Source organism: Periplaneta americana, chromosome 1, assembly GCF_040183065.1.
Source record: "Periplaneta americana isolate PAMFEO1 chromosome 1, P.americana_PAMFEO1_priV1, whole genome shotgun sequence".
Taxonomy (NCBI): domain Eukaryota; kingdom Metazoa; phylum Arthropoda; class Insecta; order Blattodea; family Blattidae; genus Periplaneta; species Periplaneta americana.
Genome location: NC_091117.1, coordinates 127,071,590 through 127,084,497, shown reverse-complemented (window position 1 = coordinate 127,084,497; position 12,908 = coordinate 127,071,590). Strand labels below are relative to the sequence as shown.

Genomic DNA, 12,908 nt, shown 5'->3' with positions numbered 1-12,908 from the left:
ATCCATTCTCAATTGATGATTAGTGAACTGAAAGAATGTATTGAATGTTAAACATAAACAAACAACAACCGTTCTCGTCTCTTACAAATATCTCAACAAACAAACAGGGATGCACACATTCGCATACATTGACTTACGCCCACGCAAAAACATTTTCAACGATAACTTCGAAACGACGCGTCAAAATACATAGGCTGTTTAAAAAAAAAGGTTCCTTATTGTTAGATCTATCACCCCTCAGAGTTTGTCGCAGAGGTTTTGAATCACTCTGTATAGGCTACAGGATGATTCAGGAGAAATTGTACGTACTTTAGGGACTGGTAGTATGCACTATTGTGAGTAAAAGGTTAGTATAAACATGTGTCTAATTTTCGTTGTGTATGGAGTTACAGCTATTTGAATGTTACTCATAACAACCGTTACAGGAGGCAAAAAGGAAAAACAAATGACTTAATGATTAAATTTACTGCTTATTTATTTGGTATTAGGCTAATACATTTTCAATAATTCAATGCATTTTCCGCTCTGTTGATAATAGTAAGTGTTGTTCTTCTGCTGGTTCTTTTATGAGTGCAGTGCTATTCATAATTCAAGCGAACACTTCGTCCATTGTGTTTATTTCGTTTCTCGGGACATGTGACATAAGATGATGTATCACTTGGCGGGTAAAATGTACAGGTTGGTGAATCCTTGTCCCTCGTAATTAGCTGTATCAGTCTGCAGTCTCTCCTTGACAAGCAACAATAAACGCACACAGTTGCTTAGGTAACAATAAGTGCAGTTTATTACGTTGTTGTGTTTTACAGGGGTCATATTTTCAGTACATGAATGTGTGCACATTTTGAAAACGTACATATGGAAAAAGAAATCGTGTGGAAGAACAAGCGAAAACTTTAGACGTAACTATCTTGACAGCCCAGTTCCGTGTAGAAAAACAATACTAAATATAATTCATAGATTTAATGAAACAGGCTCTGTGAATGATGTGATGTTGATTAAGAGTATCACACAAGATAGAGGGTGAGAACCGACTGCTATTATAATGCTATTCATGCAACTTAGTTCATACGTCTCAATATTTTGTCTATGAGCATGTAGGGTAATATTTAACTTATGATTAACAGCGAGTGAGTGTTAACGTCACAACTAGGCAACGTTGCTTAAAGGCGAATGGCTCATTTTGTTTTGGGCGGCTAAAAGCCGCAACCTCCATGGAAAAAAAAAAAAAGAATATATATATATATATATATATATATATATATACGTATAGTAACATAGTACCGGGCCACCTGCGTAGCTTGGTCGGCTAAGGCGCTTGCCTGCTGATCTGAAGTTGCGTTCGGGCGCGAGTTCGATTCTCGCTTGGGCTGATTACCTGGTTGGGTTTTTTCCGAGGTTTTCCCCAACTATAAGGCAAATGTTAGGTAATCTATGGCGAATCCTCAGCCTCATCTCGCCAAATATCATTTCGCTATCACCAATCGCTAAAATAAATCATTATTATTATTATTATTATTATTATTATTATTATTATTATAATCCCATCGACGCTAAATAACATCGTAGTTGATACAGCGTCGTTAAATAACCGAGTAATTCTAAGTTCGTAAGTTTTAACCTGGCAAAGCGCCGTGTGTTCGCGGGTGCAAGTAGCGACTGTAGCGGAGGGAACCTGCAGCTGGTCGGTCGAAGTAACGCCGGAAATGTTCGCCGGGACTCACTATAGCTGGACAGATTGCTTTGTTTACAATATAAGAATGTGAGTTGTACACTTCAATGCCGTGTCATATTTAAAACTGCATTAAGAAACAAGGTCCAAGTTTGTTCCCATGCTGATATTATATCTTCCTTCGTTTCCTCATCCAGTGCACTGTACCTGAACAAATGGAATCATAATGTTACTGAATGACTGAACAATAAGTAAGATTGATGTATGAAAGCGCTTAATCGTTTTAGACTTAACCCGTAATTGGTGAGGTAGTGACTGTGAGTAGGCTACCCCAGCCACTGTAAGGGGGATGTGCGGAGGGTTCCTGTTCAATTCAGTATATTTTTTCTTTTGCTTATTATGCTGCTTTTTCCCCTAATTTTGAAGAAAACCTAGTTAAAACAAATGAAAGTACTTGATTATATAAATTAAAAATTCAGTTTGATTATTTGAGTACTACGATACAAGTTTGTAAGTTGGGGTAAGTGAAATCCCCACCTCACCAGTTACGTGTCTAAAAAAATACCTCACCACTTACGGGTTAAATATGAACATGTATTTCATTTTTAGAAATTGTATTTGTGTCCTTTTACGTGGTTTCTAAATTATCTTTGTAGCTGCATGAGTTTAATGGATTCCTATACAGGATGGATCCTGCATATCGAAATGGTTGACAGGGTACACTTAAATGAATAGAAAACATACAGGTCCTAATTTGTTTTGTGATTATGATTAAATAAATGCACCGTTAATTTAAAACATAGGTTTATAATTTAAACATTTCATAATCGGAGTGCTCGCGATTGTTGAACATTCAGGCAGAGACAATAAATACTCTTCGATGCAGGATGTGAACAAAACTACTTATGTTGTTCGTTTCAATCAGTGAACTCTCTTCGTCGTAAGTTGTAAGCAAAACATTATGTAACATTATTCGTGTCTATGAATCACTCCTTCGCGTCTTATCAATTACATTTTACAGTATTTGGTACTTTCATAACAGAATTGAACAGTGAAAAATATCAAAATAATGCTTCAATGCTAGCATTCATTACACATGACAACATGAATTTCAGGACTTGGGGATCAGGAAAGAAGCATTTGAACTTACCTCCAGGATGTACAAGAGATGATATGTTCCATATACCCACCAATCGCTACTATTTATGCTTCACATCTTTCAACCAATTGTAACGCACCCTGGCGAGGACTTCTGAATTGTTTCTAATATCCTCGACTGTAGGAAGGTACGCTCACGCAGCCCGTCCATAGTACCAATTTCAAATTTTGGTTTTCATATCGCCCACAAATACAATGTAGAGGATTGAAGTTAGGTGATCTGGTAGACCATGGCCCTGGTCGGAAACTGCCAATCCAACGATTCGGGAACTTCTTATCAAGTGACGAAGCACTCTATGTGTGATGTGAGGTGGTGCACCGTCGTGGAGGAACCACATCGTCCTCCTAATCTCCATCGGGATTTCCTCCGAAAGGTTAGGTAAATCGTTCTTTAAAATAACGCCGGTACGTTCTCCAAGTCTAATGAGATGGAAACACGAAAAGTCCAAAAAGGAATTCTCCTATTCGAGATCCTTTACTGTAAATTCCGCTGTTAGTTCACGGGTTCTCCACAGCCCATGTGTGAGCGTTATTAATTGATACGGTTTCGCGTGAAGCAAACCCGTCCATCACCAAGAAATTATTTGCTACAAAATCTGGATCCTGAGCACATTGATGGAGTAGCTATTCGGAAAACATCACATGTGGATGGAAGTCATTAATTTAGATATTATATAAACTGTACTCGCTGGATGTGTTAGGAACGCAATAAAGGGTTTGTCATTTTTTTGTGAAAATACAGTTTTGTTCCCCAGGTGAATACACAAGTTAAATTCTACAAGTGAGTGTGCAAAAAACAAAATAATACTAGAATTTGATGTGTTTTATTTGTGTAGAAAATTATTTGCAATAAGAGTTCGAAGTTTAATTTTAAATTATTTCAAAACTAAATTTACGACTTATTCTCTTTACCCAAAGACCGTCGAACTGTTCTTTAAATATTCTCAGTACCGTTTAATACAACATCTCATTTTCGCAAGCGATGTCATGACTAGGGAAAGGAAGTTCATGTATTTGCATATTTGTTCTCTATCGTTGTGTGAATATGCTGAAAGATTATCTACATGAATCACAAATTTCTGAATACAATGATATTACTTTTATTGTGCATTAAAGTGCATATTTTTCCTTTATTTATAAAAGCATTATATTTTAACATTTATGCAGGGAAATTTCATATTATGCATGATTGCCTTTCCCTCATTTTTAAAAGTGTGTAACCTCGTAAACACGACCAGGCCTAATTTATGTTTATGAATTTTGAACGTAACGATGACGCCCCCATAGGGAGCCTCTCAAGTTAGCAATTGGTATTCCTTTACTGCAGTCTTTAACAGATTTTGATAGAATAATATCCAGTTTAACATCAGTTCCAGGAAATGTAGGAGATAAAGTGAACGAGAAAACAGCAAAAAAAACCTGGCTATTATCAACTTAAAGAAATTCAAGGTATTCTCGAAGGAAAAACATCCCGAAAACCAACAACATTTTCTATAGAACAGCTCACAGCTTTTGTGCAAGCCCCTCTTACTTCTTGTGAAGTATAACGAAGTTTTTAGCCATACAAAGCTATGCTGAGAGACAACAGGCGAAGAATGATAACAGAAAACATACGTCACTGCTTAGTTGTGAACTGTAACAGCATAAATGGAGCATTCAGCAATGAGGCAAGCACTTCAAAATCCATAGACTAAACGTAAGTTAGCTATACTTATTATTCTATTAAAATAATCTCAGACTGATAATGCATATTTTGTAGCATGTTTATCTATTTTTTCGGCATAAATGCATACATATTCTTGAAGTTCTTAGGGCATGAACTTCCTTTCCCTGGTCATGACCAAAGCTCGGATCTTGGGGACTTGTGTGTCGTGTGCTTGAGTAAGGTTACAGGCATAACGTACACAAAGCTCACGCTGCAAGTGCTCAGGGACAGTCGTTTGTACTAAGAAAGTGGTCACATCGAATGGCAAGAAGACGAAAGAATAAACTGTGTCACGTCGAAGCCAATGACATTAAGAGAATTACAGGTAAACGGTCTGTTTGAGGAAATAGAAAATACGTGTTATTCGAATGGGTGTTATGGAAGTTTGAAAATGCATTTCTTAAATTTTAGGTACAGAATTTCGTGGAGGAATTCTGAGGAGATACATTATTTTCTTCTAATGCAGAGTTTATATCTTGTAAGTTGTACCACACATAAACTAGAGCTGGAAACGGGCATTCATTGAAAGACATTGCAGTCCTTTAAATTGATGGAGAATTTGTCCATAGCCATGGATCAAGTCGTAGAGGGACCTTCCCTAGTAGTGATACACTAATTGAAAACTATTTGCGAGAAAAATTTAGGATAAACTTATCTTTCTCAGATACGAGATCTGCTGAAAATCGAACAGGAAACAGTGACAGTGAAATATTCAGTATTTTATTTAGGCCCAAGACTTTATAATAAAATTTCAAACCATTTTCCAAATTTGAAATTTTTTAAAATTGAAACTTTTAAAAAAGAATTTTGTAAAATTATCCATGATATATAATAGTAACAAATGTACTTTTTTTACCTTTTATTTCTATCGACTATATTCATGTTTTTATCGAATATCACTGGCCTCTGTCGGATTGTCAATTTATATTAAATGTGTATTTTTCTCTCGTTTTCCCTTTCTTCTTTATTCTTGCTCTTGTGTTGTACTTATTGGTTTGAATTAAGTTAATTACTGTATTTAGTAAACTGTTCTTGTAAATTTTATGTTATATTATTCACTAAGACCACACCGTACACGAGCCTGACTCTTACGGTAGTGGCTATAAACATTTTTATTTTATAAATGCAATTTGTACTCACTAGGTAGCTAGTTAAAATAAATAAAATAAAAAAATTAAAGTTTGCTCCCGTCACTTCATGTGACATGGAAATAAGTTTCCTTCGTTTCAAATCATGTTTAACTAACAGACGAAGAATTTATGGGTTCGAAAATCTTCGAATGCATGTAGTCATACACTGTAATGAAATGTACACAGCAGAATTGTAAATTTGATGTATTTTGCATGTTTATTTATATATATGCTATAAAATTAGATGTTTCAACCTATCATAATATTATCATTATGTTGTTCCAGCCAGGAACCACTTTTATAGCAGACCTGACAGTACCTCCGTGCTGGAAGCGGGAGTTTGTTGACATTGAACTCCGGTCGCTTAGCCACGTTCAAAGACACAAGTCCCCAACTTCCGAGCTTTGGTCATGACTAATGCGACCAGCATTTTCTTAATGTTGATAATTTCGTCATGTCGTTGTCGCCCCCGATTACGACAGCTCGGAGTTGCACTGCCCGGCATCACGGACCCGCTGACAGACCGCAATAAATACATCTGCTCTTGGTACGTTCCTTCCTGGAAACCTTTCTTCATATAGGCATTAAGCAGCCCAGGCATTGCTACTCGTTTCCCCGTAATTTAAAATCATATCAAAATAGTCAGAGTTCGGAAATCTTCCCATTGCGATAAATACTGCAATTAAGGGGAACAAGCTTTACTCAAACACACACTCTGCTGGATATCCTCGTAATACTGGATGGTACAAGACGGTCCAGGGTTGCCAGATGATTCCAGACTACTGTCGCCAACTATACACCAAGAAGGCACCAGAAGGTAGCCAATTATCTCTAAAGTTGATAATGAAAGGAGGAATAAACTTAAAAAAAACTTTACAGTGTAATTATGAACATGACCATTTATATTCATTCACAAATTTGTAATAATTTTATTGTTAATATTATTTAATAGAAAGGTACAGGATCATTAAATTCAGCTATGATGTGTATCTTTGACACTTGCAAGTATACATCATAACTGAATAATGCCATTTAATGATCCTATATCTTTGTATTAAATAATATTAATTTTCTGCATTAGGTGAGTCTGTAGTCTAATGGTGCATTTTTTAAAATGGTAGTGATTTTGAATCATGACTAAATTCCAGTACCGAATTTTGAGGCTTGAATATATAATTTTAATTAAACTACAATAATTATCTTTAGCCAGGGCCGGTGAAAGAATCTGCTAAATGCTAATAGGCCCGGTAAATCGCTGAATTCCCGCTATTATTAATTAACGGCTTACTGCTCAATATCGTTTTTATTAATAAAATTATCGAAGTTTAGAAATAAAGCATAGAAATAAATTTCATGTAGGACTATTTAAATTAAAATTTTAATTGATAATAAAACCCGTCTATTCAATCCATTAATGTAATATATCTATATGCATTAATTCCACTTAATTATGTTATTAAAACATAATTGTAAATTACAGATCATACACGTTGCAGATCCCCGTGTCAGAGCCTGGGGAAGTTTTCTACTCAACCTTGAACGACTCTGCCTTCTTTTGAAAATGAACGGAACTACAATAACTGACGAATATTTACGTTCTGAAGAATATTACATACAATGGATCAACGTCTTGTAAAAAAATATTTTAGTTAAATTATTTTTATAATTTTAACATTAAGGACGCCAGAAAAGTAGCCAGGTCGCCAAGCGGAAATTTTCGTCTCCACAAGTTACATAAAAGGCGCCAGAATGGCGACAAGTAGCCACATCTGGCAACCCGGCACTCTCAAACGGCCTGCCTACCAATTAAGGTAAACACTTACCCCCACTCATATCGGAAGACGAGAACAACTGATCTTGTGTTGCTAATTCTTGTGTTTGGCAGGCATCAAATTTGCTATTCTTTTTCTTTAATTTACACGAAAAACATTTCACTCTACTGAAATTCGCCTGAGTAACAAATCATTCTTAATTCCATTCTTTTCGACATAAGACAGAAATCAAGATCCTGTGTACATCAGTTATCCAGTAAGTCGCTGTTAAACATTTCGAACAATATACTGGTAATACTCGTATAATATATTTTATAAAACTATGAAGTTTTCATCAATATGATGGTAGAATAATAGTTCTTGCGTTGTGTAATATCTACATGATCAATGAAATCTGAATTTCTACAGGGTTATTTCACAGGGTGGTTCTCACTGCATCAAAATGAAACTGGCGGTAGATTATGAGAAGAGGTTTCATTCATAGTGTTCTGCCCAAGAACAGGTCTTTCACCGCAAACCCAGCATTCTCCAGTCTTTCCTATTTTCTGCCTTCCTCTTTGTCTCCTCATATGATCCATATATCTTAATGTCGTCTATCGTTTGATATCTTCTTCTTTCCCTAACTCTTCTCTCGTTCACCATTCCTTCCAGTACATTCTTCAGAAGGCAGTTGCTGTGACCCAGCCAATTTCTTTTCCTATTTCTGATCAGTTTCAGCATCATTCTTTCTTCACCCACTCTTTCCAACATAGCTTCGTTTCTTACTCTCTCTGCCCATTTCGTACGCTCCATCCTTCTCCATATCCACATTTCAAATGCTTCTATTCGCCTCTCTTCACTTCGTCGTAATGTCCATGTTTCTGCTCCATACATTGCTACACACCACACAAAGCACCTCACTAATCTCTTTCTTAGTTCTTTCTCCAAAGGTTCGCAGAAGATGCTGCTTTTTCTATTAAAAGCTTCCTTTGCCATTGCTGTTCTCCTTTGACTTCTTGGCAGCATCTTACAGGAGAGGTTTGAAAAATTTAAATACATTTTTATTCTAAGATACACCGTTTTAGAAGAAAGCGTTATGTTTCTATGAAGTATTTGACAACATCACGGCTACTACAATAACTCCAGCAAGCTCGGCCACCCATCTCTTACCTTCCCCTTCCCTTCTGCTGTACTCAGTCATACGCACTCGACAGTGTGGTACGTTGCAAGATTTGTTTGAACGATTTTCGTAATTATTAAATTTAAATTCGTCGCTAACGGTTTAATTAAAAAAAGACACTCAAGACACTAACAGTTCAGATTATTTTTACCTATCTGCTTGTATAGCAATCAACCATTTCTCTCGGACCGTTATCGCAATAGAGCGCTGCAAACATTAGGCAAAGATTTTTTTTTCGTCCTTAACTTTGCTTCATCGAAGGAAAAATGAAATAAAAGTTTTGTTATATTTCACATGTAGAATCACCTCTTAAATTTTAATGCATCGGTCCCCTTCCACCTGTATAGTTAATTAAGATTTAAGATTTTCTCATTTGGCAGAGTGCTGGCTTACCATGGACCCGACTTCAAACATCGCCGATGGCGAAGTTATATACAGCAATTATGTGATGGAGAAAGCTGAATTGTAGGGATTTTTCTGTTTATCCCTCCTCATTCCAACAACAATTTCCACAATTCCCTTTCATTATCAATACACCTCGGATTTTTAGGCTCTTAAAAATATATATATCTGCAGTGCCTGGGAAACGTGACATAAGTCAGTTTCCACAAACCTTTTTTTATAATTTAGTGTCAACTTACACTGGTTTATGTCGATTTGATTTTTTTCTGTATGAATTATTGTAATGGGAGAAATACCTATGTCTCTTTTTCCAAGCGAGCAGATGTTCCGTAAGTTGTCAATAAATTATCAAAAAAGGTTTGTGGAAACTGACTTATGTCACTTTTCCCAGGCACTGCAGATATATGCATTTAAAATAATCTTTAAAACTCTAAAATAAGTTCCCAAAATACTATTTTAGGCTTCTAAAAATGTGTAATACCAATGTGCGGTGGGCAGGAGAAGCTAAGAGAGAAACTTTTCATCTTGGTGTCCTTTTGTGCTCTTTCGAGTATTTATTCGTGTGAACTTCCTGTAAATTATTGGCTCTTACAGGACACAGCGGAAATGCTTGAAACATTTAATTTGTCCTCCCCCAAATCTGGATGTAGGTGACGGAATTTACCAAAAAATTCCACTTTTGATTTAGCTACTTCATTAACCTAAACTTTTCGGTCAGGTTTCTCTTCTTCCTATATACTGTCAACAAGACTAAGCACATAATAGAGCACATAATAGTTCCTCTAGTGAAGTAGAATCATCAGTCACTTTAGTAGCGATTGCAGGCAGTTCACTCACTATTTATAAAACAGACTACTTCCAAAATAATAAACTCTGTACTGTAATGAGCAACATGCAGTGCAGATGATTAGTTATGTGGATGCAACTGTGTCACGAGGGCTTATCTCTTGGATGCGCTACTGGAGCCCATACCCTGTACTCCAAGTTATGGAACTCACCTGAGAGAATTAAGAGCGAGCTGCTTCAAGACGCGCAAGTCTGCTTCAAGCCCTGCGAGACCCATGAAAGCCTCGTATATATCGTAGCTAAGCCCCTTAGCACCCCAGAATCCTGGGTCATCGGAAGAAATGACTACATGGTAGTTTTCCGCTATAAGGGTGGCTGCGGGGTGATTTCTTAGATCCGCTACTAGCAGTAATACCTGCAATAAAATGTGTCTATTAGTTACAGATTTACAGTAGTGCCCTTGTTCACCATCATTCGTTGCATTTTTGTTTAAGAATTTAAACTTAACGACCGCCGTTTTCTAACGTATCGAACCATTTCATCGACTCCGAACAGCAAAGGATTGACAACCCCTCACATTTAAGATTCCCTTGTTCATTAATAGTGTATATTTAAGAAGGCTATGCATCTTTTTAGAACAGAAGTTATGATTTGGAAGTCAACATATTAAGGACTTCATCGGAAATAGCCTAAGTGTCCCATTTCTGGTAGAAATAAAGCTGTGAAAATGAACATGATATAATAAGGAAAAGAGTATACAAAGAGGAATGAATTTATACTTCCAAGTTCGACGAGACGGTGTGGAACAATTTAATTGAATAATTCATTCATTCATAGTGTTCTGACCAAGGACAGGTCTTTCACTGCAAACTCAGCATTCTCCAGTTTTTCCTATTTTCTGCCTTCCTCTTTGTCTTCTCCAAAGACGTTGTAGTTATATATCTAGACACACAATTGGCGCTGGTGTCGTGTACAAATTTGAAACCTCTCGCGCAGGTTCGCGCGACGCCATGTTTGGGGAGCACTAATGATTGTTTCTATAAAGCATTCGGAGTTTAGAAAATATCATTGTGTACATAGGCGTTTTCTCAGCGAACATCCTCCTTCACTGTAATATAGGCAAACTTATTTACATATTTTCTAACGTATAATATAAAATAACAGAAGTAAATCTAAATAATGTAACTAAGCATTGCTTTAAATATGAACGCCTTATATTGCTCATAAATAGACTTATTAGTTTATTTCTATTTCCTATGAAGTGAATACATGCAATATTTTCACTTATGTTACTTTATATACGTCAGAAAATACGTAAATAATTTATTTAAATTATATTACAAAGAGAGGGATGTCCGCTAAAAATGCCTATATACTCAATGGTATTTTCCAAACTCCTAACGAAATGTAATAATAATCCTCAGTGTTTTGAGAATCAGAGGCGATATGATTCTTTAGAACTTTCAACTGCAGACATTGATTGCAATTCCCTCATTCTTACATCATTCTCAATGACACAATATTGTGAAAATGTGATAGTATTCATTGCTGGCTTAGTTGTTAAATCATTAAGAAAATATGGCGTAATAAATCTAAAGACTCAATTTATGGTACGTGCCAGCAGTAAACAAAATCTCTTTTATTTTTTAACGAAAGAATAATGGGAGTCTTGTCATACCATCATCTGAGATTATAGAAATATGCCGCTTAAGTGAAAGAGCGATTATACAGATGTTGACAGTTCAATGGCATAGCTATTCTTACATCGTGTGAAACAATGTGATCTAACAGTAGAACACTTGTACAATCTTTCTACACTTATAGGAATATATTTTAGAAAATGGATGTCAGATTCCTTCCGAGAATCATATTTTAAACTTATTAAACTGATCATAGAAGTACATAAACAGCTACTGACGTAGCTCAATGGGCTAAGGCCCGCCCATCCGGAGTCGCGCTCGGACGCGGGTTCGATTCGATTGAACGGAGTCAATAGTAGTAGTAATAATAATAATAATAATAATAATAATAATAATAATAATAATAATGAATAAATAGGCAAGATGTTCTGTACACTAGGCCTGAGTTCCATTATATAACTTATGGCTAATTCATGAATGTGACGTTTATTTCATACTACAGTTGTGATAATAAGCCGATGCATGGTAGCCCTACTTACATTTCAAACTAAAACATTAGGAATGTGTTTTTATTTTACAGGAATATATTATGCAATAAGGAAGCGGATGAATCATAATAATTGTTCGTTTCTCGTCCACATCAAAGCAAACATTCGTTTACAATATAGGCCTAATATAAGGTCTTACACAGGCAGTGTTTTGTTAATAATAGCTAATACTAATAATCTTCTTTTCATCTGAACTATTACTACAATATGCATTTGTATTTCTGTTCGCTCTATATGTTGTCAAATAACTATACAACATCTTTTGTTGCGGTATCAAATTGCTACATTCTTCTTTCGTTTCATGTCAAACTAACGATAACTAAGGTTGATTATGTCCATAACGTGGTCGCTTTAAATGTTAATAGGATTATTTTTTCATTTATCCATTCAGATTCATTTATAAGAGACACCAAATATATATTTTAAACATTCAGCATTGTATAGTACAGCCGTCTGCTAGCCGGTGCTTCTCCCAAAACATGGCGGCGGACGCAAGGTTCAATTTGTCCATACTCTGAACTTCTGCGCAGCCTTGGCTGTAGGGGCTCGGTCTTCTCATATTATCCATATAACTTAATGTCGTCTATCATCTGGTATCTTCTTCTGTCCCGAACTCTTCTCCCGTTCACCACTTCTTCCAGTGCATCCTTCAGTAGGCAGTTTCTTCTCAAACAGTGACTCAGCCAATTCCTTTTCCTCTTTCTGATCAGTTTGAGCATCATTCTTTCTTCATCCACTCTTTCCAACACAGCTATTGCTAACGCCAGTGTTTCTGGCGTGTGACATTGAGAACAAGGCACAGTCTGCGAGCATCTGTTGATAGTGTAGCCGAGAATGGTACCATCCCCTATACACGTCACGTCAGGAATCTGCCACCACAGTTGTCAGTCTTGCTGCTCAGACTGCGGCAAAAGTAAGATACTCGCACTTATCTTTGCT

General features: G+C 36.3%; 1 protein-coding gene and 1 long non-coding RNA gene across 5 annotated transcripts in view; one reads left to right on the top strand and one right to left on the bottom strand.

Moving 5' to 3' along the window:
- Nucleotides 1–12,908, top strand: part of LOC138700628 (uncharacterized) — a 901,578-nt gene that overhangs the window by 675,053 nt on the left and 213,617 nt on the right. The gene's annotated exons all lie outside the window — the stretch shown is intronic.
- Nucleotides 458–12,908, bottom strand: part of LOC138700555 (adenosine deaminase 2-like) — a 47,762-nt gene continuing 35,311 nt past the window's right edge. For all 3 annotated transcript variants that reach the window (XM_069827142.1, XM_069827153.1, XM_069827147.1), the window contains 2 exons: nt 9,994–10,196; nt 458–1,876 (listed from right to left, as the gene is read on the bottom strand). In XM_069827142.1, coding sequence (XP_069683243.1) covers nt 1,774–1,876; nt 9,994–10,196 — 306 coding nt within the window. In that variant the 3' untranslated portion in view covers nt 458–1,773. The remainder of the gene's footprint in view (nt 1,877–9,993; nt 10,197–12,908) is intronic.